Here is a 26,962-nt window from a genome sequence, read left to right as displayed (position 1 = left end):
CACCCTTCCACGCATCCGAAAGCCGTGCAAGTGCAGGAGACCGGCCTCTCGCTTCGCCTCCCGACGAGCCTGGGGTGGCAGCAGGCTGGGAGCAGGGGCCCTGGGGTGTCCCCACAGCGTGGTGGCACTTGTGGGGGCAGCAGGCATGGGCACAGCACCCAGGAAAGAAAACGGCCAGGCCCTGAGGAGCTCTGCTTATACTCAAGAGGCTGCTGCTGAAAGGAGGAATGGGAGGGATGAGCTGTTCACCAGCCCCGTCCCTGGCAGCAGACATCGTCCACTTGTCTCTGATCATCTTTCAGTTATAACAAAGTGGTTATAACCACTTTTGGTTATAACTTTATCAATTAAAGAAAAAAGTCATGCCCTTAAAGGCAATTCTCTGCAGTGGGCACAGTGTCTGGCCTCCAGAAAGATGCTCACGAACCCAACTGTGCTGTTTTTTTTCACCCATATGAAGGAGAAAAAGTAAGAGAACGCCCGCCAGAAAGTGCACAGTAATGTCCAACAGTCCGAAGTTCTTCTCTGGAAGAATTAATCTGGCCAATTTTTTTTCATTACCTTAGGAAATGTGTCACCTCCCTTACTAACACTGATTTTATACCAGCTTTTCCCACGTCACTCTCATCTATTTGCAAAGCTGGCTACTCCTATTTTTCTCCTACTCCCAGATACCTGGAGCAGGACAAAACACATGAGAAGCTAACATGCGCCTGCTGAGCCACCCCTGTTTCTTAAGACCTGAGGAAATGCAAAGCTGACAGGCTCCTCTGAAATCCAAACACAGACTACAGCAAAGATGGATGTGAAAGCCATGTGGAGTACAGCAGACTGAGATGATCAATTTGGGCACAAGCATGCTAGTTGTGTCACCACTGACCTAGAAATGCAATGCGAAAATGTCACATGGGAAGGCAGTCAGACTGCTGAGAGAACCAGAACAGCCGAGGGAAGAAAAACAGGAGCTCTGTCTTTTCCCACTTGGTTAAAAGCATGAGCTTTAATGTGTTCACCAGACCTTTCCCTTGCATTAGACAATATTTGCATGTCTCTAACCATCTTTTGTTTATAACAAAGCATAATGCTTCATCAATTACGAAAAAAAAATAAAAATCAACACTCTCTATTCCAAGTGCCACAGCTAAACTGGATGGCTTATGAATTCCATTATCCAAATACATCTCTTGGCCATGTAAATCAGCATGATCTGTGCTAGCTGTCAGGAATGGAAAGGTGCACTGTGTCCATGGAAAAAATATTTGCCAAATTTGGGGAAAATTACAACCCTCATTTTCCCATTTGGAGCACAAAAGCACTAGTTACAGCATACATTTGAGGTGCATCTTTCGTCAGGTGGCTGCAGAATCAAACAATTTGAGACACATGCACGTTACCTTTTATTTTCTGTAACATTGCTCACTTTTATTCCTTAATAAATAGTAGGAATAAAAGCTGGCAAGCCAAAAGGGAGATAAAGCCAAGGCAGGATGTATGGGTAATCCAACAAAGCACTTAAGTTTACTGCATTTTTCTTTACTACTGTTATCATAAATTTACAATCAATCTTCCCCTCCATGTATTTTCTGCTGTTCTAAAAATATGCCAGAACTTCATCCACAGCCAGCTCCTTTCCAGTGCAGAGACCTAAACTGCTTCCCGGCACAGCCTGTCCCCATCGGGTGCACTTCTATATGCCAAAGGGTCAACTGGAGAGAGCATCTCAGTAAGCATCCCCAAGGACCGGGCTAATGGCCTCTACGCCACTTCTCTTCAGCAAGACCAAAGAGCGGCATTATCAGCTCAGCACTATTCTTAACGTGAGTCTTCTGCTGGCTTGTTTTCTACAAGCTTAAATAGGGAAAAGATCTAGTGCTAATATTGGGCTACAGACACCTGAGTGTGGAGGTGATACTTAACGCCCAAACCTGGAAGAAACTTCTCTTTAGCAGCTGCACATGAGTGAGCAGATCATGCATGTGAAAAAACGAGAAACAGCAGCCTCAGCACTAGAACAGAAGTAGTGAAGCCATGAGAAAATTGCTCAACTCATCCAAAGAAAAAAATACCATTACTGGGCTAAAGCTAAATTGCTTTAGGGACTTCACAGGGTATCCACAGGTCTTTTCAACTCAGCCAGCTTGCCTCACCACCATGCCTGTGTCCATAATTTTAGGGACATGAGAAGTCTTTTGCCCTCTAGAATCTGCACGTCATCTGTCAGTACCATATGCTTGAATGTAGATTTTAAAAAGAGAAAGTGATAAAGAGAACAAGCATTTCTTTCTGATATGCCACAATTTTTCCTAAGAATACTTAGGAGAAAAATGTGGGTTTCAAGAATAACTGAACCATTAAGATTCAAGGACTATGGACTAGGGATATGAAAGTACCGACTCTAAAGTTGGTGCCACACCATGGTACCAAAGAAGGTCTTACTACATATGATATATTGAATACAACTTTATACATACAAACCTCGGAATAGAACTATATAGTGATCAGTAACATCTAAGCATGTCATAAAGGAGCCGTTCTTAGAGAAATAAGCAGGAAGATTTTAGCAGGATACCATAGTATTTTAAACCAAAGTCGTAAAAACAAAAACAAACAAACAAAACCCAACAAAACCTCAGAGTGGCTGAATCCTTTGTTCCCCAAAGCCCTTTAGAGAGTACAGAAACACTGCATGTACAGTGACTCTCCCCAATCAAAAAAGTAAAATTTGCGCTAAAATTGTGTCGAGCATTAAGTATGTAAATGTAACAAATCATAAAAATTCCCTAATACATCCATGAGACAGCATAAAAATGCACAAAAATCTAAAATGCAGCATTTAAAAATTTCATCTGAGAACACAATCACTTCCTAATTGCAATAACTTCCATTTGATCTTGATATACTCTAAATTAACAGCTTCGCTATGTCAATCAAACACCTCAACACTATTTTCATGATTAGTTGATCTGTGGGAGAAATTTATTCCTTCATATACTTTGACAGGCCAGCAGTAAACATGCAAGCCAAATTATGTACTATGAACCCTGAACAACAAAATTTAACTCCCTTAAGACTTTTCACACACTGTGTCCAAAACAATTAACAGCAGCAAAATATTCTGGTCAGACAGAGTCTGCTGAGGAAAAGGTCATCTGAAATGACTTCAGCTGGATGAATGAAGCTGCTCAAGTATGTAATTTGTAATAAAAATTCGATTGGTGATAAAATATGTAGGTGACTTCTTTTTTTTTGCTTCGAATTCATACTTAGTATCAATTTATACTAAATGACATTTGAGGTAAGTTCTTCACTTGTTAAATACAACATAAATATATCTTAAAGATAAACTTCCTGACTAGAGCAAACTTATGGCCATGCTTTGATACACAGGGGGATTTAAAAAAAAGCCATTGGTTAAACAGGAGGAAATTATTTTTCTCTTCTACATAACACTGATTTCTGATCTGATCATAAAACATGATTTAATTTTCTAAACAACATTAAAACGGACCTTGACACTAAAAGTGCAATAAGTCTATTTCATCATGTTAGTAACAGCATCTCCTCCTTATCCTTTTATGTTTTAAATACGATGAAGAAATTTCTTGCTTGGGACTTCTTCCCTTTATAAAATCTCATCAGGTTCAGCTGGTGAGTAAGCAGCATGAGATGGCTGAAAAAAGAAACCCAACAGCAAAGAAAAACCTCCTCCCACCTAACGGGGGAAGCAATTTTCAATCAAGCTGGGACAAGTTTCCGAAGCGGCTCGCTGCAGCTACAAATCCGGCCACATTCTCTCCAGCGAAGTTCATCCTCTTGCAAGCTTAGACATGCTGTCGTCTCAGCAGCTATTAAGTCGCTGAAACCTGCCTGCAAGTTACTCTGTGATTATGTATAGGGGAAAGAAATAAGTTAATCATGGGACTCTCAGCAAAAATCCAGTGCACTCCTGCTGTCTTTCACAGAAGCAATTACTAAAGCTCCGTATCCCCACTCTTAGAGGGTAACCTGTACTTCCAAGCTATGTATATAACACACACACAAACATTTGCAGGGCTCCTGTACGCACACGCACATGCATGTACGTATACAAACGCACCCTTCTTGTGCCATGATGAAGTTCACATGATAAATTCTGTAACCACAGCACAAACCCTACCCCCCATCTATGCTATTCACTTTACCTGCCCCCAAATCCTGCTGCGTCCAGCCTCCTAAAGTCACAGCCCTAAGCCCATTAGCCTCTGTTTAATTACTATTTTGTTAATCTATCAGCCTTTTGCCTCACAAATGCATCTTCTCTCTTTCAAATGTGTCCGGACTGAAAATCTCAAGTTCTTGAAAGACGAGTTTGAAGTCCCATGGACATTACGAGCCCACCAGGTCTAGGAAGTGCAGGCTAGAAAAGTAAAAGGTCTGGAATTTTCAAAATCCCAGGTTTAGTCATTCGGTCCCAATAATGGGGAATTCCAACCTAACGTCACAGCCTTTCCCAGGATATTTTCAATCTGTAGAAGATTTTAATACAGAATTCATTATTCTTTCTCACAAGGCACCCGCGGTACTAAAAAATCATAACTCCTATACATCGGGAAACCAATAAAATTTGTCTCAGTATAACAAAGTAGAATTCTTATTTTAAAACATGCATGATATACACAAGAGAGAGGAGATTTCACTTAGCTGTTCTGCAAAAACATTCTTGACATCAAAGATGACTCAAAATTGTTTTGTCCTTCAAGTTAGGTGGGTGACATTACTGTCATACCAGGCCACCTTCTAAACTGAGATACACCTAAAGTTGACAACTCTCACTTTTATCATATGCCATCACATATGGAAATGTAGAACACGTAAATTGAGCAGCTCTAAGGAAGCAAAACAACATCCATGGTCAACAACTGTTTCGTGGGGGGTGATGTTTGGTACTTATAAAAATGTAGATGTATTACTGCTGGAGGTACTGAAAACAGAGCAATGTAGGTGGCCCGTAACACACCTCTCCAGCTTCAGTGGAGGCCTCTCCCGAGGAGGAGATGCATCCTGCCGTGGGTAGGCATTACAGAAATACAACTACAGCAGCTCATTCAGATTTAAAACTGGACCTCCAGCAGAGAAAAGCCTGCCTACTGATCCAATCGTGACATGCACACTCCAACCCGGTTTCCTCCTGAAAAACAACAAGGCCTTTATCTTCTTTTTTCCCCTCTTTTTTTTTATAAAAACAAACGATCATGTGTTGCATTACAGGTTATAAGGGTCTTAAGTGTCTTCTTACCTAGTTATAAAATGATGTAGGGCTTAAGCCAACTCAACAACTAAAACTCTTATGCTTGCTTTCTTTTTCTAACTCTTCCTAGGTTAAGTATTTTAATATCGCCCATATGTTAGATAAACACTAATGAATCTTATTTGCACGTATACACTGAGACTCATTATTCATATTAGCTAAGTTAATATGTCACATCTGGCAAAGACTGCACTCTTGTTCAAATCAAACAGCAGCTGCTAAATATCAAAAACTACATTTGAATTCTGAGATTTTATGGGAAATATGGCCTGCTTTAATTTTAATCCGATCAAGGAAAAGTTTTTTGCATATTGTATGTGGATTAACTTTGGTACTTATTTATACACAGAAACGCTCATGAAAACACCACAAAACAGGCCCGTTACATTTCCAGTTATGTCCATTTTAAGGATTTAATTTAGTATCAAAAAACATATTCCACATTCAAAAATGTTTTCAGTTTTATGCTTTTGATGGATTAAAAAATGGTTTAGGAAAAAGTTAGATGTTTTCCAAAGCACAAGAATTCCAGCATGTGATTTTCATTTAGTATGAAAAGCAAAGCTTTGCAAAAGCCCATGTTTAAATACATGCACATGGTTGTTATTCATGTCTGTAAGAAGGCCATTGCTTGTCTATGCTAACATTATTCTCCCTAATGCTAACACTCTGATCTGGGCTGTCGTAGAAACTGGTTTAAGCACTTGAGATTCTACGTTTCAAATCAACTGATCAGACCGCTAAAAATATTTTCGTGGTTATGCGTCTCCGAACTTCACTCAGGGACTAGTCCGCTGCCTTTACCATAATGACTGTGCCTTATTCAGGCCAACACACCCTGTTCCGAACTCTTGTTCCTACTCAAACTTTGTGGTCCTACTCTATGTTCTGAAACATATACGCGCTTGTAATGCTAACCCCATGTCTTTACAAGATGCTTACCCTAGAGCGGCAAAAACCAAGGGATTAGATACACAGCAGGTGTCTGCTCTGCCAAAGAAGCCTATAAAGCTACAGCTCTCTGCGCTATCCCCTGTTCAAGGGAAACTTCAATGCCCGACACACTAATGACACAGCTCCCAAAAAATCTTTATACTTCCCTCACTGGCCCAGTGGCTATACAAGACCCGAAAGACTAAAGAAACAGATAGTGAGCGTCTGGGAAAGCCAGACAGAAAAACAAAGTTGAAAGGGAAATAACGCCTTTGTAGAAGTCCACGGCAAGAAACACGTTCCACACGAGGCAATGCCCCTACTGGGCAATGGGACTGACCTGTGCCTTTCTCCTACTCCTGATACAGACTTGCAGGCAACCGTGGCAAACAACTTCATCTCACTTTTTTTCCTGGACTTAATAGCAAGGAAATATCAACACCAAGAGTTTAAAGCCAATAGTGCAGTAAAACAAGCTTTGCACGTAACAAATGAGTTTTCAGAGGTTTAAACAGTAATTTTAAGCAACAATGCACTTACCCAAATTAGGTCAAGTGTTTGAAAGAACCTGATGACCCCACTGCCTGTGCTAGCAGATGACCCACTAAAGGACCTGGTGGCCCCTTTCAGTCTGATATCTGATGTCTGAGTTGTAAATGCCTTAACACAATCAACTCTTACTATCCAAAATAACCTAAGGCTGGTATGTAGGGAAAAGTATAATAATGGTGAATAACAATGTGCACACATCACTGTGCAACAGTGGCACTGAGGCAACCCTGTTAGAGAACCTCAGTGGAGGGACACATAGCACATTGCCTTCCACAAAACTGGCAACTGGCCAGCAAGTGTTATCAACACCAGCTTTGAGAAAAAGGCTAAAGCCGCCCCACAGTGCTGTCCGGAGCCAGCCTGGGTGTGCCACACTGCAGCCCAGGGCAATCATCTGCAGACGATGGAGTCAAAACCAGGAGCCTGGGGGTCAGTCCCAAGCACAATGTCGCACAGAAGTTTATGTGGATTATCATTGAACATTCCAGGAAATTCAGAATACTCGAAGAGCATTCATAAACACAGTCATTCAACTGTTGTAATTATTCACCAGGAATTAATGTCTCATCTCTACTCATTAATGCCCCAGAACATGCTATTTGATATTAGAGTACCTCCTATGGGAAAAGACTGTAAACACAACAGGATCCTGCAGAAGATCACACATTCACTACCTCTTTCTTTCATCTGGCCAGCGATCTGTTTCTTATGTCACAACTTTATTAAGAATATAATCTGAAACCACTCAAAATAGCACTAATTGCTTTTAAAACGTAATCACCCTTATGCCTCACACCATTAGAAGATAAAAAGGTATAAAAATAATCAGCATCAGTTATTAACGCCATGGAGGAAATAACAGCACCAGCTTAATCACCAGTCAAACCTCTCCTCTTTTGATAAAATCATTCTGTATCTAATGATAGCACTGCTCGTGGTGGAGGCTGCTATTAGTCATTGTATGATCTTGGCTCAATTTTTAGACATTTGGATCAGCTATTGCAGCAATGGAAATCGACGAAGCTCTAAACTGTTCTCCAAAAAAGGTTCTGCGTGAAGGAAGAGTTGCATCAACTGAATGATACAAAGGTTCTATAAATGCTGAAGATGTGTGTAAGTGACTACGTATCTTGAAGTAATACAAACAGCTTTTTACCAAAAGTAAAAAACACGCACGCACACACACACACTCAGAACATCACCATCTTAAAGCTCAACAGTGACAGTGCTTTCTTCCCCCTGGATTAAGCTCCAAGAAACTTTCACCCATTAATCGATTTGTCTTTGTCAGTTACGTCTTTCTAGGCATTTGCTAGTCCATCTCATATTTGTAACACAAAAAGTTGCAAACAAAAAGTGCATAAAATAAATATGTGTTAGTTCTTACAAATGCCTCTGACCACGGTGGTATCACCCCATTCCTGTAGGTGATGAATTCTTGCATAAAAAGCGTAGCTAGCTGATTTACTCAGAATCACACAGAAAAGCCTATTGCAGGAACAGCAATTCAACCCAAAAACGCTGCTAGGTTTAGCCATGACATTATCCTTGGATTCTGAAAAAACATGGTGATCAAAAAGAAATTCAGATAATATCAAGAGTATCAGATGTTCAAGTTCAGAGGAAAATAAAAAGCAATCCCATTTGCAATTTCTATCAGGGCTGCTAAACATTTATATATTGTTCCAACACACCAACCGCTCTTGTTATGTCACTGTTACAAATCCTACACTCACTAAAATTCATAACATTCTGCTCACTTACAGCAATTTGACAGAAAAACAAATGAGAACAGAAAAATAAAGCTTTCCCGTGCTGCTGAGTGCAACAATCAGGAAATGAAATCCTGAATCCTAACTTTGAATCTCTTTTTACCAATAGACAACGCTCCCTAGAAAATACTTACATATACAATAATTATTATTTTTCTAGCATTATGCTTACATGAAAGTTAACTTGTGGGTTCTGAATTCAGAAAACAAACAGTGAATGACAATTGTAAAAGCAAAATATTACCGAAACACTATTGACTTTCAAAGAGTATGAGGAAAAATTAATTGGCAGATGTTTTACATAGCATAATTAACAGTTCATGTCAATGCTCTGTAACAAGATTAAGATAATTATGCTTAGAAACAGAAATGTAATAATGATAAATTACTAGTTTTCATATTACGGTCAATCTCCTGCATTCCAAATAATCACCATGTTTAGAAATAGGTGCATCTGTTCCGTGTTGTCATCAGCTACACAAATGGCACAAACTGGTGGCTGGGTGAAACAATCTTTCAACCAAGATACAGGAGATTTCCTTGCTCCAGGAGTAAACGGAGCGCCTGTTCCCTTCGTCAGCAAAACAGAAGGTAAAACCAGCAGCACTGTTTTCACTAGGGCACAGTTACTGGATAGAGCTGAAGATGCATTAGCAATTTGCATTTCTTATGGATAACTGGAGAGCAAAGCTTCGATTCTGCGAGCTTAGCAAGTTACAAAACCTCCTCATACGGAAGGTTCAAGAATGAGAATATGAGAATCTGTATTCTGTGATGGCGTGCAAAATGGGAAGTCGTATGCTTTCCTACATGGGTAGTAAGAAATAACTCTCTCTCAAGGATTTCAGGCCACAAATACATTAAGAAAAAACTAATTTTCAAGGTTTTCTTTTGTTACATCTATGAAGATTTCAACTACTGCATCCAAGTGTCACAATATTAGTGTAAATGATTTCACAATAACAGTTACATGAATGTAACCCCTGAATATTAATACGGTGTTGATAAATTAGGTTTTATATTTTGGGGTTTACATATAAATTTTATTTCAGGCCTTCCATTTTCAAGGTTTTTTTTTCTTTTTTAATTTCAAAGGTGCATTTTTTTCTATTTCCCTCCAAAGACATAACAACAATAAAAACCAAAAACAAACCCAACCATTTTGCCTTTAAATTAAAAACAGACTTGCATTTCACATCTCTCTCATTTGTATAGCTTTACTGCTTTCATCATCCTTTTTTTTGTTGTTTTTTTGCTTTGCTTTCTACTATCAAGTCCTTGACACCTGGAGACTAAAACCTCACAACTAACGGCACAAAGATCAGAGCAGGCACAGAAATAGAAATTGCAAGATTAGAAATCTCAAAGACCTGAAAAGTAGACAGAGGAGGAATAAATAGGGATTGAGACAGAACCAAGGAGAATAAAGGAAGGCAATGAAAAATACTTTCAAAAATAATAACAAAAAAAAAAAAGGTGTGTGACTGTATTATTAATGTGCAGCTGAGGAAAATTAGTTCTGTAGAACTGGAGAATCACACCTATCCGAAGCAAAGTAGATTGGAAGAAGGGAGGTAAGTGCAAAAGCATTGTGCATTGTAAATACCCACTGAAACCTTTCACGTTTAGTCCATTTTTTATTCCCACCCAGGAGAAGGCAAATTTAAAGAGATCTTGATCACTGTCGCTCTGAGCTTTCAAATAAATAACAAAAAAATCCCACCCCATAACGAATGAAAAAACCAAGACATTGTGCAAAAATCATTTTTGCACTGACTAGCTTTCGAGCTTCAGTCCCTCACTAACCAAATATATCTCCACATGTTCACTTCCTTATTTCCATGGCTTGCTAGGGTTTCTGGCTGGTTTTTCAGAAATCCCAAGCTACTCACACACTCCCCGTCCCTCTTGCGTAATCCCCTGGTTAACAAGCAATTTTTAGCTCACATCTACAGAGAACAAATGAGAGTTCCTTATTTTCTTTTAGTCTTTTCTTAGATAAAGTCAGGAAGCTGATCAGAAAAATCATAAGAGCAAAGATTTCACCATGGAATTTGGTACAAAACATTAACTTTCCAACAGATGAGCAACTGCTTTATATAAACACCCTATAGGCAACATGCCTAATCTTAATGAGGTTTGCGGGCAGAATTTCAACTCCTAACACTTTTATAAGGCTGCACCCACAAATGATTTTCAATTGTATTCAATTACAGGCAGAAATACTGTCCTGGGCTTTGATCTTTGATCTCCTTACATATCAGCAGTACATGGTAAGAAACGATGAAGATAAAATGATACATTCACTAACAAGATATACTAAAAAAATATTGTGAGGCACGCCTGAAACAATGATACACCCATGAGTTTGCAGAGCCCTTATGCAGATGACTTTGAGACTAGAAAGACATCAAAAGAGAGAGGGATAGAAGTGAATATTGCTGCATTCAACCCAAACACCCATGTTAGCAGCTACATTCCATTGGCCTGAAACATCAGCAGTATCAACTAATGTACCCTTGACTACCTCACTGAGATGGCTCTTACATGTCTTTACCTAGCATTGACTTTCTTTTTATGCCAGACACCATCTCACCATTGCTGGTAAGGCATTCCAAATCACCTAGACAAAATTTTTCATTTTTTCAGCACCCTAACTAATTTCAAATCCCAGCACAAACCCTCTTAATTTTCCCATAACCTAATTTATAATTTAATTTTGAAATAGGTACCTAATTGAATGGAGCTTCTTGAAGTACGTTTTTAACTAAGAAACAGTATACCTTTAAGGTAATATAGTATTTTTATATCCTCTGCTAATATTTCATAAAACAAACCTTTTATTTTAGAAAAAAAAAATACATATATTAGTATAATGTGTATTAAGACTGATCCTGCTCCACTGACTAAAATGAGGTATATAAACAATATACAACCTCCATATACAGCCTCACTGACAGATCACATACAAACCTGTAACAGCCTTCAAAGGGTTAAAGTCGATACTACTTCCCTATAGTTTCTTAGAAATAACTAACGAACAGTGGTTTGCTATGAGGATACAATTGAGACTTAACTCCAAACTGCTTAATTTCTGTTTGTATCTCAGGTTTCAGTCATACAACCGTGATTTAAACAATTAGTTTCACCAAGTAACCCAAACTAACAGTCTACTCTTATTCCAACTTTAGGCCCTTGGCTGTGTATAAAAGATGTAATTTCAAATAGCACTTGAATGTACATAATAATTGAATTGCATCTAATAGTCAAACAGTATTTGAAATTACATTAAAAAACGTATTTAAAATGTAAAGCTAGAGAGAGCCATCTACAGTATATAAGGTGAAAGGAGGATCTGTGAATCTTTGATGGAGAAGTGCCATATCAATTTAAAAACATTTGGGAGTCTTCCAGTATGGAAAAGACAAAGCTCTTACCGTTTCCTTTGGAATTTGTGACTGGCTTTGTTCTGCATTCTAAAGGAAGTAAAAAAAATAAATAAGAACACGACTACATACGACATATACTATCTATCAGCAGGGGGATAAACAAAGAGCTCTAATTCTGACGTGAAGTGGTAATGGAAAAATGAAGGGTGTTCATCACACTCCCTGGTTCAAGTTTGTCTAAACAGGCACTAAACGAGAGGTGAACAAAAATAACCTCCAGCGATCTTAGGCCAGTGGACCTGACTTTATCTGGTTCTGAGGGAGGCGACTATCTGGCCAAGGAAGGATCACGGCTGCCTGCACCATCTTCTGGCTGGTGGAACATTCTCGTTCAGGGATGTTCTCCCCTGGCCTTTCCCTTCTGCTTTGAAGTTTTCAAAGAACAACCTTAGCAGTCCAGATGAAGCCTTCCAAATATTTTAAACAAGTACCTATTTTTTAAAAACATCCATTCTCATTTTAAGAAGGGACTCCCTTTTTGGGAGTGTGTGTTTGGATGAACCATAACTACAGCACCGGGTATCCCAGGACAGGAGAGTGCTTTCGGTCCACCACAGGTGGGACCCTCCTGTACCTTGCATTCCTCACCTCTGTCTCAGGGTACGTAAGGCAAACATACATCATTGGACAACCTTTCTGCATTCCCCAACCAACTCTGGAAACACACGCAAGGACCTATTACTCTTCCAAGCCCACGTACACCCACATTATAACCCCTCTGAGCACCCAGGAGCTACCTTGCTGCTGTCTGGCTGATCGCTTTTGGGCTAACCAGCTATTTCTTTCTTTCAGCTGGGCCAAAATGAAACGCTAGAGTTTACTGGACTTTTTTTTGCTTTGGGCTGTTTTGGAGGAGATTCAAATGATTAAGCACAAAAACGTAGTGACAAAGTAGTAACGCAAACATCCAGTTAGCTTTAACCTGCAGGCAATAACCGGTAAGAAAAAAAAACGATGAAGGAGCCAACTACCAGGAACATGTAAAGGACCTACATGTACCAATGGCCATCTTAACTCGTAGGGTACTGGGGATTAACTCTGCCAGTCTCTGCTGCTACTGAGAATATAGCTCAAAAGCTAAAAAATAACGCAAGTCAATCCTTCAGCGGATTCACATCGTCAGTAGCAGGCTCTAAGAAAATCCTTCACAGCAAGTTACGTTTGGTTATGTGAGGCAACCACAGTGTTACAGGAGCTCTACTTAACCAGAGTTATCCTCACCCCTTTCATAAATGGAGGGGGCAGGGAGGGAAGATTTTTAAGAGGCAATCTGCCCCTCACACTGACGCGGACAAGCCCTAATGTGTTCCCTATCTGGCACTAGGTAACTCTGATATTCTGGAGAAGTATAATCACTCTTCCAGATCTCACTGGTTAGAAAAGTTAACTCCCGCCAATTTGATTTTTTTCCCTGCTTCCACTTTTTACTCATTTTTACCATGATCTGCTCCACTGGATGATGGCTCTCCATCACACGCACCCCCTATCCTGACCACACAAGCTACAATGATCCCATACTAACCTCAACGGGCTCAGCTGAACATTCCTATCAGTTTTAGATACAACTACACATTTTCATAGGTACATTCCAGACAATAATGGCCACATACATCAAAGACATTAAACTCCACAACTCTCCTGAAAGTTTATTATCTTAATTTTACTTATAAAGAAACCCAAGGATAAGTATCTTTTCAAAGGTCATTCAACAAGCCATAACCCAAAACATAAAATCTAAACACCTCTTTTATTGGGATTACTATCTGTACAAATGTTGGCAAATATAAAAGGGTTTTAATACTGAGTGCTCCTCAGCAAGCAACAGCGAGTCCTGCCCTTTATGAGAAGGATAATATCAAATAACATGATTTTCTGCATACGGTTTCTGAGACACATCTCATTCCGTTAATATTTAAAGCATACAAACGCAGAAAGTATGAGAGAAATCGGGGAAGGATGCAAAGACAAATTGTTCCTAAATGGCCAAAGACAGTTTGCATGTGAAAAAGATGAACTGACATGATTTCAGATCATTCCCCTCCCTCCTCCATTATTAATTTTCTTTTTTTTGTACATAAAGCTAGTAAAAGTCAATGAGAGGAGCTGGCTGAAAAGACTTTTTTTTTCTTTTTTTTTGCTTTTAGGATTATTTCTCACCAGAGAAGAAAGAACAGCCCTTACGATGGGTTCTATAGTTCAACACCTTCCCCAGCAACTCTGCTCCTGCTCTTTGACAGCTGTCAGCAGAGCACACCTAACAATTCTCCACCGCAAAATGCAAACAAACAAATCCTCATGCAACAGAGGATCATCACACGCATGTACTGTCAGATCCTCACAACACCATTTGTTCAACTGGAGCTGCAGAGACCGGCACCAGTTCAGCTCTGATCTCCGACGACACAGCGCAGAGCCCACCTACGACCCGAGACGGCCAGGAGGAGATGGGGCTTCCCTGTGCTGGCGTTTGCCAAAATAGCTGAGAGTATTGCCTGAGTAGCAGCTGGGAGGCTAATGCGATTGGACTCATTTGAAGGGGCTAATTTGCTGTTATTTTTAAAACTACATCAAGTATTACTATTAAATCTCTGCATTACTCACGTCATATCTTTGTTCACAATTACTTAAACAAAATATCTTTTTAAATTATGCATTACAACTTCCTCATTTTACTATAGAAATAATATACACAGAATTAAGGCATTTTCTTACTTCTAAGTTTATTTAGAAAACTTAAAAAGCATTTTCATTCACCTTTATGTAAGATAGCAGTGCTGTGCAAATTACATCATAGGAACTTATAAACAGCTTGTTTCACAGTTCCAGTAATAAGGTAGGGCATAATATGATTTCAAATTGTTCATTTCTCATCATTTTATGACAACTTTCACTTTAGTACCTGAAGTCATGTTCCAAGAATATTAAGGTAAAAGTGTGGTTCGCTTGTAACCTTCTCTGCCACTTTGACTTACTGAGTTTAATTGTAGTTTTGAAAAGTAAAAGGCTAACGTTAAACGTCTTGGAACAGCCAAACAAAAATTAATTCTCTTTGCATTCAAAATAACACAAATCCAATAGAAAAATGAAGCCATTAATTCATCATATTTATCTTTGTCACTTATATTTTTCTATCTTCTCACAATAATGCAGCCAAATAAGTTATTTTTAGAGCTATATATAGCTAAGGTAATACAAATAATAAATAACTTCAGCAGTTTAATTGAATACAGAACAAAGTAAGACTGCTACATTCACAGTCTACCTTTTCATGACAGAAGTTATCTTGAATAATTATCAGAGAAATATCTGTATACACTATGCAAGTGGAGCAGGTACAGTATGAAACATCATTTTATTTCCATTTCATGTAAATTCCTCAGCAACATTTTCTGAATTACCCTGCTAAATTAATAACTGCAGGGTTTCCATTCCACAGAGATTGCATTTATATTCAAAATAGGCTACTATTTCTTATATATTCCACTTTTTGATAGAAAGGTATTGACATATCCTGTTTTGGCACAGTATTATATGCTCTGAAATATTTTAGTGAGCAGGTAGTGGGACAAATGGCAGGGTTTCAAACATAGATATGTCCATATGAAAGATATGAAATAATCTACTTGTCTGCATGCACCCAAATAAAGTCCATCCAACAGCATCTTCTATAACAAACATTTTCACTCAAAATAAAACTCTCACTTATACATTATTAAAAAATACTTAATTCCAGATGTCAAAGAGAATAAAAACCATTCGTGCAAAATGTTCTAAATAAAGCAAACAAGCTGGAATTTTTTTTTCTTATATTCAGTGCTGGCCATGCATGTTTACTAGCAGGTGACAAGATCAAATCATTTGCTCATACTCATATAAATCTCTTAGCTGCTCTCTATTTTACGCACCAGTTCCCTTGGATGGAATGTTTCTTCCTGTCGAAAAATCAGAAGGCCGACGGTCCCTCCCATCTTGGTGCTTCGCAGCAAGGACACAACTTCTTCTTGAGTTTTGCCTGTCAAATCAACTCCATTTACCTGTAGCAAAGGAAATATTAGAAATTAATAAGACTCCAAAACAGGAAAAACAGTAGAAATTCATACTGAAAAGTCACATGAGTCATATGGGAAAGTATCAAAAAAACCTCACTGAAGCAATTTGCTTATTGCATCCGTACAGCTTCCCTTTAATAGAACTAATTAAATATGCATTCTTTACATACGAATACAAATAAGAAGTAAGATAGCAGTATTTCCCTCCTCTTTAGCAGCAACTATATACTCCAAAGCTAACTAATTCCATCTACCAATATTTTTTACAAGAATTTCTGCATAAAAATCCTTTGGCAAAATCAATGTGCGATACAAAACTGGTTCAGTTTCCACATGCCTTGGTGTTATACATATCTTCCAAATATACCTTGCAAAATAAATTGTGTCAAAAGTAGAAATTTATTTTTTTTCCCCAAAAAATAACTTTGGAGCAGTTACTCCTTATTTTGCCTTTGTTCAGCGGTTGAAACCCTCGGCCTCCACATGTCACCCACCAGTACAGATGGGTATGGAACACACACAGGTAGATTTCCCACTCTATGAGCTAACTTGAGTAAGGGTGAAGCCAGAGAAAGACAGGGTGTTCTCAGGCTTGCCTGTTCAGAAACACATTGGAAAGGTGAATCAGCTAACGGTGTTAAGCAAGAGAGCATGGTGCTCAGAAGTCAGCAAACCATCTTTTTCCTTTCCCTCGTAAGAGACCACAGCTCACGCAGCTGAGATGCCATAACTGTTGTCTTAAACGTTTCTCAGCCCCCTTCTACCCAAGTCATCTGGGTTACCTTGAATTACAGTCATTACCAAGGGCCATCCTCCAGCAGCAATTCAAGCTGACTTTGCCAATTTTGCAGTAAAGTGAAGTTAGGGCACTGACAGGCAGTTACAGTCTCAGCTGTACCTCCAGCGTCATTTGGCTTAGGGACGGTAATGAAGAGCTGTGGGTGGTAACATCTTATATCTCTCCAGCTGGATTTGCAGGAAGATCTCTGCTGTGTGCCTATCTAAGAGAAACTTAATTCCCTTGAGGACATCCCCCCTTCAGGAGAGAAGTGGCCTTGATTCTCTGTGGCACTGCCCTCCTCTTATATTGTGCCTTAAGTTAATTTACTAAACCTTTTCAGGGTTTTGTCTTCCACACTTGGCAACATCTACAATTTCTGGTCTATCACTCCATGCTGATGTAATGCCCCTTATTAGGTAACAATTACTTTGCTTCAACTTGTTCCTAAACAGCAACGCAAGACTATGGCACTGTATTCACATAAGGACATGTAAACTCATGTTTTCATAGTAGCCTGGGTCCAGCTCTTAAAACAGGTCTGTACTGAAAATGCACAGCCCTTCATCTGTCACCTAAAAAAACAAAGCCAAAAAAAAAAAAAAAAGAGAGAAAGAAAAAAGGAAACAGAGTTTATGTTGCCTATAACATAAACTACTAAAGGCTTTTGGAAGTGAACTAGTGCATGGGCTCATGCCAAAAAAACAGACAAAAAACATGTAACGCTTCATCACCTCAATTAATCGGTCTCCAGCTTTTAGTCTCCCATCTTGAATAGCTGCACCTCTCGGAAGGATGTTTTTCACATAAATTGGAGCAGAGCCACCAATTGGGACATCTCTTGAAGTAATGCTAAATCCCAAGCCTTCTGTACCTGCATAAACAATGTAAAATATTACTTGTTAAAACGCACATTTTATGTTACGTATTATTTTTAGCCAGCAGAATGTATGTGTACCTCACTGATGCAATCCATGAAAATACATTTATAAGACGTAGGAATTACTGCATGGCAAAAAAAGAAAAAAAGACATATATAGGAACGCTATAGCTGAAGCACGGAGTCTTGGCACAGGTGGCTCGGCAGGCCCTCCTTGCAACTTGCTGTTCTGATGATTTCCAAGTCATTGCCATATTTCCAAGTTTCTATTTCAGATGAACTGAGCGACAAGGACTCAGAACAAAGCATAGCTGATACCCTACCACCGCCTTCCCCCTTGTCAATCTGGATCTCGTCAGGGATCCTTTCTTTCTCTTTTGCGACTCTTTCAGCAAAGCCAGTCAGCCGACACTGCTGGCCACGGGGCTTTGTCAGCTCACTTATGGACACCGGCAGGTGACAGACAGAACCAGAGCTCGGTGGTCTCATTTCTTCTGCTCCGAGGGACATTGGGCTGTTTTCTGTCAACAGCTCCTCCGCCCTGGGGCTTTGTCCCAGCCCTTGCTGGGTCCCAGCCCACCTTCTGCCATGCAGGCAGGGAGCAGAGCCAGGCAGCCACCCCTGAGGTCCTGATGTGCAGCCAGGGGGCTGACTACACGCGGCTAAGATGGACTGAAGGAAAACAGAGATGTTTGAGATGACCTAGAGAAATCCAGAGAGGGGGTCCAGTCAATATGGCAAATGAGGCTTGGTCGTATTTCAGAGAAATTATGCCCGCAGTTGGTAGCTGAAGCGTACCTTAAGACCCCATCAGCTCTGGGATTCAGAAGCTGAGAGGACAGACAGAAGCCTTTCCTACTATGCTGAAAGCTCATTTGTGATCCTCCCTTTGATGCAATCTGTCCAGTGTTATCAACAACCTTTGAAACTCTACATTGAAACACACTCCCCTCATCCAACAGTGCACATCAAGTCCATTGAGGACGCTTACTCTAGCATGGAACGCAGACAGCCGTTCAGCGGAGAGCATCCCTGACAGACTGTCAGCATCTACAACCTCCATTTGAAACATCTCAGAGGTTGTCAAGATACGTCTACAGTTCAAGTTCACTAGCTAGGCATACGCGTGCCCAGCCTCCATTTAATCTGACCTACTAAGGCAACCTGCAGTTAGGACTCGGCAGTATCAGGTATGGTCCCTAAAAGCTGCACAACACACCCCTCGGCACAAAATCACAGGACAGACAGAAGCCGAACTTTTATGCAACAGTCCTCGGCTTTGAGCCCTGGGAAGCCAAACACAACCTGTGTGAAAGACACACAACTATATAACCATTTGAGGTTAAAGCCTGAATTAATTTCTGTCTTACTGTTCCCCGTGTTCATTTATTAAGTCTGCTTTTTAACTCAGCAGGTTAATATTCACACATGTGAAAAGGAAGCAGGCGTCCAATATACTCAACATTAGTCTACATGGCAGATTTCTGAAATTTGCATAATCACATTTGATTAAAATTTAGTAGAATGTATTTTATTGTCAAGGTGGTAACCATGTTAAGAAGCAAGTTGACACAGGTGACAGGGCTGGGAGGGATATAACCTTTTGAAGTCTTCACCTTGAAAGTATCTAAGTCCTCCTGCATCCACAGCAAGTGCATGCAGCTCATACTGTTCAGGAAACTTGGCTCAATTCCTGTAGGCTAACTATTGCGAGACAACCTCCTTCCTTATGTCTGCAGCATTCAACATAGCTGAAAAAGTGACATTTGAATTTGAAAGTCTTCATCCACTTTCAGGCTGCTATAAAATTTATCATTGCTATTACACAGAGATGAAAAAAATATTAGATCACATAACATCCATATTTTACTTTGGAGACCTCACAATTTTAATGATGCTTCAAACGTTCACAGAGCTCTTTAACTCTTTGCAACATGTGAAGATGATCTGTATAGATCTAAGGTTTTTTTAAGATACATCTCAGCTTTTTATGGAATTTATCTTTCCCTTATTTTAAGGATCCGTGTTGAATACTGCTCTTTGAGTACAGGTTTTGTCTGCTAGAATTTGTAAAGTGATACCAGAACACGACTGCACGCCCAGGACAATATTTCATTATTAATAAGCTTAATCCCCACAGCCTGATTACAGCATCATTACAGATGTCTGGTTCACACACTCCACTTTAAACCCCCGCGGAAAAAACAGAAGTTGAAATGTTCACGTTACAAATGCACACAGGATATAAATTTGGACTGTGGCATTTTCTGCTGTCAAATCTCCAGAAAGCCTTTACCAAAGCCGGCAGAATGCCACAAATCCACACTGAGCCCAGATATTAGCAGAAGAAAATTCTAATTACTCGTTTCTGTGAAAAGAAGGGGCCTCAACCAGGCTAAACTTTGCTGTGCTGCTCTGTACAGCTTTGCATAAGGCAGCTTTTGGGTGTCACTTTTCTCTTACATCTTCACTGCTTCATTTTACTATTCAGGCACTAGAGCTGCCCTTAGCTGTATAATACAGCTTCATAAACTCCTGTGCTTATTGTATATAAATTAGAAATTCACAAGATTGTGAAATAAATGGATACATTCAACCAAGGCCAAAAATAAATATTATTTCTGTGGCTGGATTAATTTTAAGCTCCTTTTTTTTTTTTCTTTTTATAGACATAACTGATTTAGTTATCTCTATTCCCTGCATTTCAGTTGTCGTGTTGATAGAAATGCATATAACACCTTAATATCTTCTTGCTGCTAAAATGTTTTCAGTTCTCAGTGTGTAAAACTGCATTATAATAACGAGAGAACTGTGCAAACATACTCTAGGCTCCTCTGATATCTCTGATTTACAATAAAAATATGGGACAAACTGGGCACACACACAGGCAGACCCAGAACAAAGCAGAAAATAGAAGGAATTTCCATCTTTTTGAAAACACGGGAGTCATCCTACTCAAAGCTAGGAGCTTTACTTTGCAACATCTAGATTATTTGGGCTACGTTCAACTTAATCTCTTATAGATATTAAAAAGAAAGAGAGTAGAAAACATCTTCCTCCCTCCACAGCTGTCGTCTCTGACAACGATCAAATTACACTGAGTGATAATAACATTTAAAAATTAGACACTAATTTGTGTAATTCAAATTCTTAGGCTTTTTTGATAAATCAGCAGCTCTCTCGACAAGTCAGAGCTCCCCTTTTCTCCTGAATGTGATGCTGAACATGCTAAGGTGGCATTACCCTGGAGAGCCCAGCCAGCTCGGAGCTGACGACAAAGTAGCATTGGGTGAATAGAAAGGGCAGTTACAATTGTAAAAGAACTGTGTTGTACAGACAGAAAAGAGGCAGATTTGATGCTTCAGTTGCTGGTTTGGAGGAAACTGGTTCTAGTAGCATTAAGACAGGGAGGCAAAAAACTTTCACCGAAGTTAATTGAATATATATTCAAAATTAACATCATCATTGTTTTGGAATCAGCCTGATCATAAACTGACAGGATGCTACTAAAAAATATTAAATCTTACTCGAGGTGGCTAGGTTTTCTGTTATCTCCCAGTGAAGAAGTGTTTCATAGCTCACTAATGCTAGGATTATCTTCTTGATTGTGGACAGAGTGTGTCTGCCGTAACGTTTCTGTCTTTCTAAGGCTCTCCTGCATGAACAATTGCGCGCTTCTCATCCAGCACCAACTGCAGGTCTAAATTCTCGACAGCAAAATGTGCTGCTGGGTAGAAACACTGCCAGAACATGAGATAAAAAGCAATTATCACCTCTGCACTGCTTCCAGTACTTTCATGTCGCTCTCAGAAGAACATTAGTTCAGAGACCCGGTAAGGAACATCTGAAGGGCCTACACCGTCAACTTCTTATGATACTTCACTTACAGTTATCTTCCCTTTCACAACTGCAAGCAGAGCTAGAAGTAAATCTTTCTCCTCTAATTTAAGTAAATGCAGATGAGTTCTCAGCTACTTTGGTACAGATCTCTCTAACTTAAAAAAACCCATATCTCATTTCCAAAACAATAGAAAATGTTTGATAATCAGACAACTGGGCACTACATTTGTTAGTACTTATGCAAGAGAAGCAGAGAACGTTTCAGAACAATCTATATATGGAAAATCCATGTGGGTGAACAGTCCTCAGATGGAATAAAGGATTGTTAAGGAAAAGCGCAGATTCTTCATGAAAGACAAAGAACACTCTCTCCCTTTCCTAAAACAATAAGGGAGGTTGGTTATATATATAAACAGTTTGTGACACAAAGTCACAAAAATTACAAAATAAAGCATCCCCACTTAATGAAAGTATTAGATTATAAAACGATCCAGAATCAGGAGATAACATTACAAAAGAACTAAGCAGGAGGGCGAAATGCTCTCTGACAATCATCAGAGTAGACACTCTCCTTCCAAGCATTTCTAATTCCTTCTTTTTCACAGTGGACTCTTTCTTGAGATCCATGTATGGGTGCGTGATTGCTGAAATAATTAACTACTGTTTGATGCTAGAAAGCAGTTTTTATTAAGGACTGGACCTCATGCAAGAGCTGAACAGTAAATATTTTCTCGTTATTGTCAGGGGTTTCACTAAACTAACCAAGACCATTTTAGATACTTCCTGAAAAGTTATTTTACTGCTCCTAGTTTAAGCCCTGTATTTTCAGAATTTGTGTGCGTGTAGTCAGGGTAACTGTACGTGGAAATGACTGCTTAGAAGGCTGACTGCTCGGCTGACTATACAATTTCTGCAGCCACATGCACAATCAAGACAAATTAATTGCATGCCCATTTTTATGTAGTTGATTTATTTGGAACAACTTTTATTTCTCCCAGCAAAGCTCAGACCTCTCAAGAAGATCTTTGATCAACCTAATAGAAACATTCTTCTCTTTTTGCTACAGCCTGCTAATAAATAGTGATCAGAAGTGCTTTTAAAAAATGGAAAGATGAAGCTTGATGCAGTTCATGTTTCTTCAGTGGCTAATAATGCCCAAAATGATTTGCTTCACTTTTGAATCTCATTTCTCAAGGTCACTTAAGTAATTTAGGCATCTACACGCTTCATTTCAAAAGTGACAAACACCCCTACTGCATCTGAACACTAATTCTAAAACCAGTCTAAGAGAACATATTACTTCAAAAGAAATTTTAAATAAAAATTTTAAATGTCATTTCAAAGTCTGGCTCAAGAAACTGTGTGGGAAAACAGGAGAGTATGATGAAAAATGCATGTAAATCTGTACACTTCAGTAAGATGATGCAGGATATCTTACAGAAAAGTTCAGGGTCCTGTCTTTTATGCTCTACTATATAACCTAAGTAAAACAAGTAATTGTCCATATATATGCTTTACTCCATAGCAAATATGATGACATTTTAAATTAGCATACTCCCAAACCACCCATGGCATCTTATTTGTGTATCTAACGACTTCTTGCAGAAAGGAACGTGGGTGCAGCAGGGCTGAGTGTCACCGCACCACACCACTGACTGCCCAGTCACCTGGGGGGACTTGCAGTGTTTGAGCTCGGCTCTGTATGGAAGATGGAGCGTTAACAACCACAGAAGGGCCATCAAGCCAAACGGGAATCCAACAAGAAACTCTGAAGAGCAACGAGTCTCATAATCCTCCTCACATCTACAATTTAACCATTTTCTCTGTTGCACTGCACAAAGGTGCCTCCTTCCTCTCTGGACTCCTGTCCTAGGACACGGCTGCTACGCCCTTTCTATAATGGACTTGGTGATTCCTACAGCTTTCCTGCTGTAAGGTGTCCAGCAGTTGTGTCACTCATTTCTTTCTCTTGAAGCTATACCATTTTGCAAGAAAGAAATAATCTTTGAGCCAAAAAGGAAGAGATGTTCATAACTCCCATGGCCAGCAGACAGGTCACTCTCTGGAAATGGGGAGATGTGGACTGAAGTCCTGATTCACTGAATACTACAGACAAAAAAATAGCAAAATATTTGGGGGAACTAGGATCAACTTAGAAAACAAGAGCTCAGTGTTGACATTTTGCCTAAAGAAATATATATTTAATTTAGCTAGACAAATATGTAGTTATAGACAGAAATGATCCAATGCAATGAGTATTACACTTAAGGGCAATCAAATAAAACGAAGCTAATTTCAAGACTGAGCACTTCAGGCTTGTCTTAGTACAGTGATGTCAAAACGGTATATGTGAACTCTGAGGAATGCAATGGCCAATAGAAAAGCGGCCTTTTGAATGCTTTAGCGAATATCAGGCTAAATGCTGCGAGTTACTGCATGCTCAAAGACTAACCCTTAGAATCATTTATTGTAAATTGGTTATTTATAATTTATAAGTGCCGGACTAAATTTCTCTCAACTGCATTGTCTCAAACCCTTGCAGTCAAAGAAAAAACACTCTGGAATTGTCCCGGTGTATATATGAGGTCAAAATTTGTCCTAACACTCTGGGTGTTATATCAGCGGTTTTATTTTCTCTATATATTAGCTGTAAAGAACTATTTTTATTTATTTATCCTTCCTGTGTATCAGCTTACACCGTAATACATATAAATATAGGCTCCCTGTCATGTCTTGTACTATCTTAATTTGTGTGAGCTATTAAGCTAGACTGTTATACGGCCTTAATGGCATTAGAATATCAGCAATAACCCCTACATCTATATGCTTAAAGTTCAGGCCCTGACCTTTAAGGAAAGATAAACAGATATCCATTTTCATTTAGAAAAGCCAACAAACATTCTGCATTGACTGAAACATATGACTGACCTTCTCTTCTGACTTTATTAAACAGCTAAATCCTATGAAAGTTCAGGTTATTTTAAAATGCCAAAACAGCAATAAATATTAAGAAATCATAATTATAGAAGCACGCACTCTAGGGTTATCTTACCATGTCATTTTATATAATAAAGCTCATGCAATATATAGAAACACAGCTGTAATAAAGCAGGTCTGTCCGTATTGAAAAAGAGTTAGTTCTCGTATACTACATCATTAACCAGAATGCACAGGTTAAATGGAAAGTGAGGTTCAAGCTGAAGTTTTACACACTTCTATGACTTAACGCACCCCACAAGGAGTTTTTAATGTAATGGTGGTAATTGGTGAAATAACTGCTGTCTGTTAGCTACAAAGAAAGCACATTCCTTAAATATCTATACAGCCTGTAATATTACAACATCCTTCATTAGAAATAATCAAAGACAATCAACATCCCTATTGCACTGATATTTATAACAAACTACTTAGGGGCATACTTCAGGGTTTTGCTTCATTTGTTCCCCCACATGTATGTTCTCAGAGTGATCAAATGAAAGCCAAAATGGGAGGACATGCCTCTTTCTACAGTGGATATTAACAAACGAAAGACAGCAATGATAAAAAGGTAGCCTTCCTTATGCACATTTTTTTTTTGTTAAATATCACCATGCATAAAATACAGTACAGTAAATAGTTTCTGTCTGTCTATAACCTGAGCCAGGTGCCATTTCTTCAGAAGTAGTAGTCTCACATCAGCAAACCATTAGGAACAAATATCCCCTCTAAACTTTTGAAATATATTCTAGATTCAGATTTCAAAGCTTTTACTAGTTTAAGAGCACCAAACTTCTCTGGTGTGAACTAGATGTTAAAGTATCTTATAGATCGCTTTCCATCAAAAGGTAGCCTGCGTCTCCTTCACTCCAAAACCTTCGAACATACTGCTCCCAGCAAGGCTAAATTACATTTTGGAAGTGGGGAGAGTATTTATGAAACAGTATCCGGAGCAAGATAACCAAAATGTAACCTCAATTCCCGGTCAAAGAATCCATAACACATCAAAATGACATTCTCTTATCTTATGAGTAGCTATGACGCCACATTTGTTTTGTGCAAAAATATTGTTTTCTCATATTCTATATCCATTTATTGGTGCTTTCAAATTATATGAAACGTGTATTTCTGCTTCTGGCTAAGCATTTTTTATGTAATGTCCGAGTGATAGTTCTACAGGCTTCCACAGACACACACAAAAAAAAATAGGTAAAAATCACTGTAACGACAGAGAGTGTATTTGTAAAAGCACAGTGATTTCCTTACTTAGCCAGTAAGTTTTTCCAAGCAGGCTGATCTGAGCTGATGGCCTAAAGAATTTCTTGAAGGAGCATCAACAACAGAAGCAAACTGTCAACTCAACCTTATGTCATCCAAGTTTGTAGAGCTTAAAATTCAGCAACCAGAAAGAAGCAATCTGGTGGTTCATGTGAAGTTCATAGAAAGGAAAGCATAATGATAAACTGACAAGTAGCCTGATACCTGTGAAACTGTAAAATCTCTACCATTCAATGCATCATTCTTTGATACCTTTTGATGAAAAGATGAATTAGTAAAAATTATTAACACTAAGCACATACAATATCCTAAGGGCAGCGTACTTTGAGTTCACAGAGTATAGCGTCACATGGGTAAAGTTTTTGCTGTGTAATATAAACCCTATTCTTGCTCCTAGAGATCAAATTATATCTCATCTTAAACATGCTCATTTTAATAACATAAAGCTTACAGCATGCCTAATCCTTTAAAAAAATTATCTCCCAAGAGCTAAGAAATACTTGCATCTAAATGTCATTTTATTATACTTCAAACTATCTTAAAAGCATCTAGATGGTAACTACACAAAAATAACAAATTTTCTCACTCATGACATTTAAACATCATAAAAACTCCATGCATCTACATGTGCACATATAACACAGATGTTGAGATAAGCATGCACTGCTTTCTCCTCTGCCCTTAAATAGTCTCTCACCCCCATTCAAATCACATTAGCGTAAGGCCCAAGATAGGAAATATCCCATTACACCTCAGCCGTTTAAATAAAGGCTTTCACATCCCAGTGGAATAAAGAAAAGCTTTAGCTGGAAATGAGAAAGTCCAATTTACCAACTGGATCCAAAACACTTCAAATCTAACAGCAAATCCACAGTTATTCCATTTGAAAAGTCATGATGTCTTTGAAGTACAGAATATGGGCCGTTTTAGCTTATTTACTTATATTAAATAGTTCACCACTCCCTAGGTCTTGGCCAACAGAATTTGTAGCACTTACTGCACCACTTCTTGTTAGTTGAGAGACAGAAAACAATGTTAAAGCCCCCAAAAGAACAACAAAGTCAAGTCTTCAAAAGAGCCTTTTACAAACATGCTGCACAACGCAAATGCACGGCTGGACCCTGGGCATGCTCTCGGGGTGAATTTGGCTTCCGAAATCAACCCATCA

The 26,962-nt window shown here is 39.0% G+C and overlaps 1 protein-coding gene across 14 annotated transcripts in view; it reads right to left on the bottom strand.

The window, feature by feature from the left end:
• Nucleotides 1–26,962, bottom strand: part of PARD3 (par-3 family cell polarity regulator) — a 461,531-nt gene that overhangs the window by 182,409 nt on the left and 252,160 nt on the right. For 10 of the 14 annotated variants that reach the window (XM_063324476.1, XM_063324481.1, XM_063324479.1 and 7 more), the window contains 3 exons: nt 17,555–17,694; nt 15,899–16,027; nt 11,982–12,020 (listed from right to left, as the gene is read on the bottom strand). In XM_063324476.1, coding sequence (XP_063180546.1) covers nt 11,982–12,020; nt 15,899–16,027; nt 17,555–17,694 — 308 coding nt within the window. The remainder of the gene's footprint in view (nt 1–11,981; nt 12,021–15,898; nt 16,028–17,554; nt 17,695–26,962) is intronic. The other 4 variants (XM_063324478.1, XM_063324490.1, XM_063324486.1 and 1 more) reach the window with 1 other exon arrangement.

This window comes from Chroicocephalus ridibundus, chromosome 2 (genome assembly GCF_963924245.1).
Source record: "Chroicocephalus ridibundus chromosome 2, bChrRid1.1, whole genome shotgun sequence".
Lineage (NCBI taxonomy): Eukaryota > Metazoa > Chordata > Aves > Charadriiformes > Laridae > Chroicocephalus > Chroicocephalus ridibundus.
The sequence above is the reverse complement of the archived record's forward strand: the minus strand, read 5'-3'. Positions and strand labels throughout refer to the sequence as shown.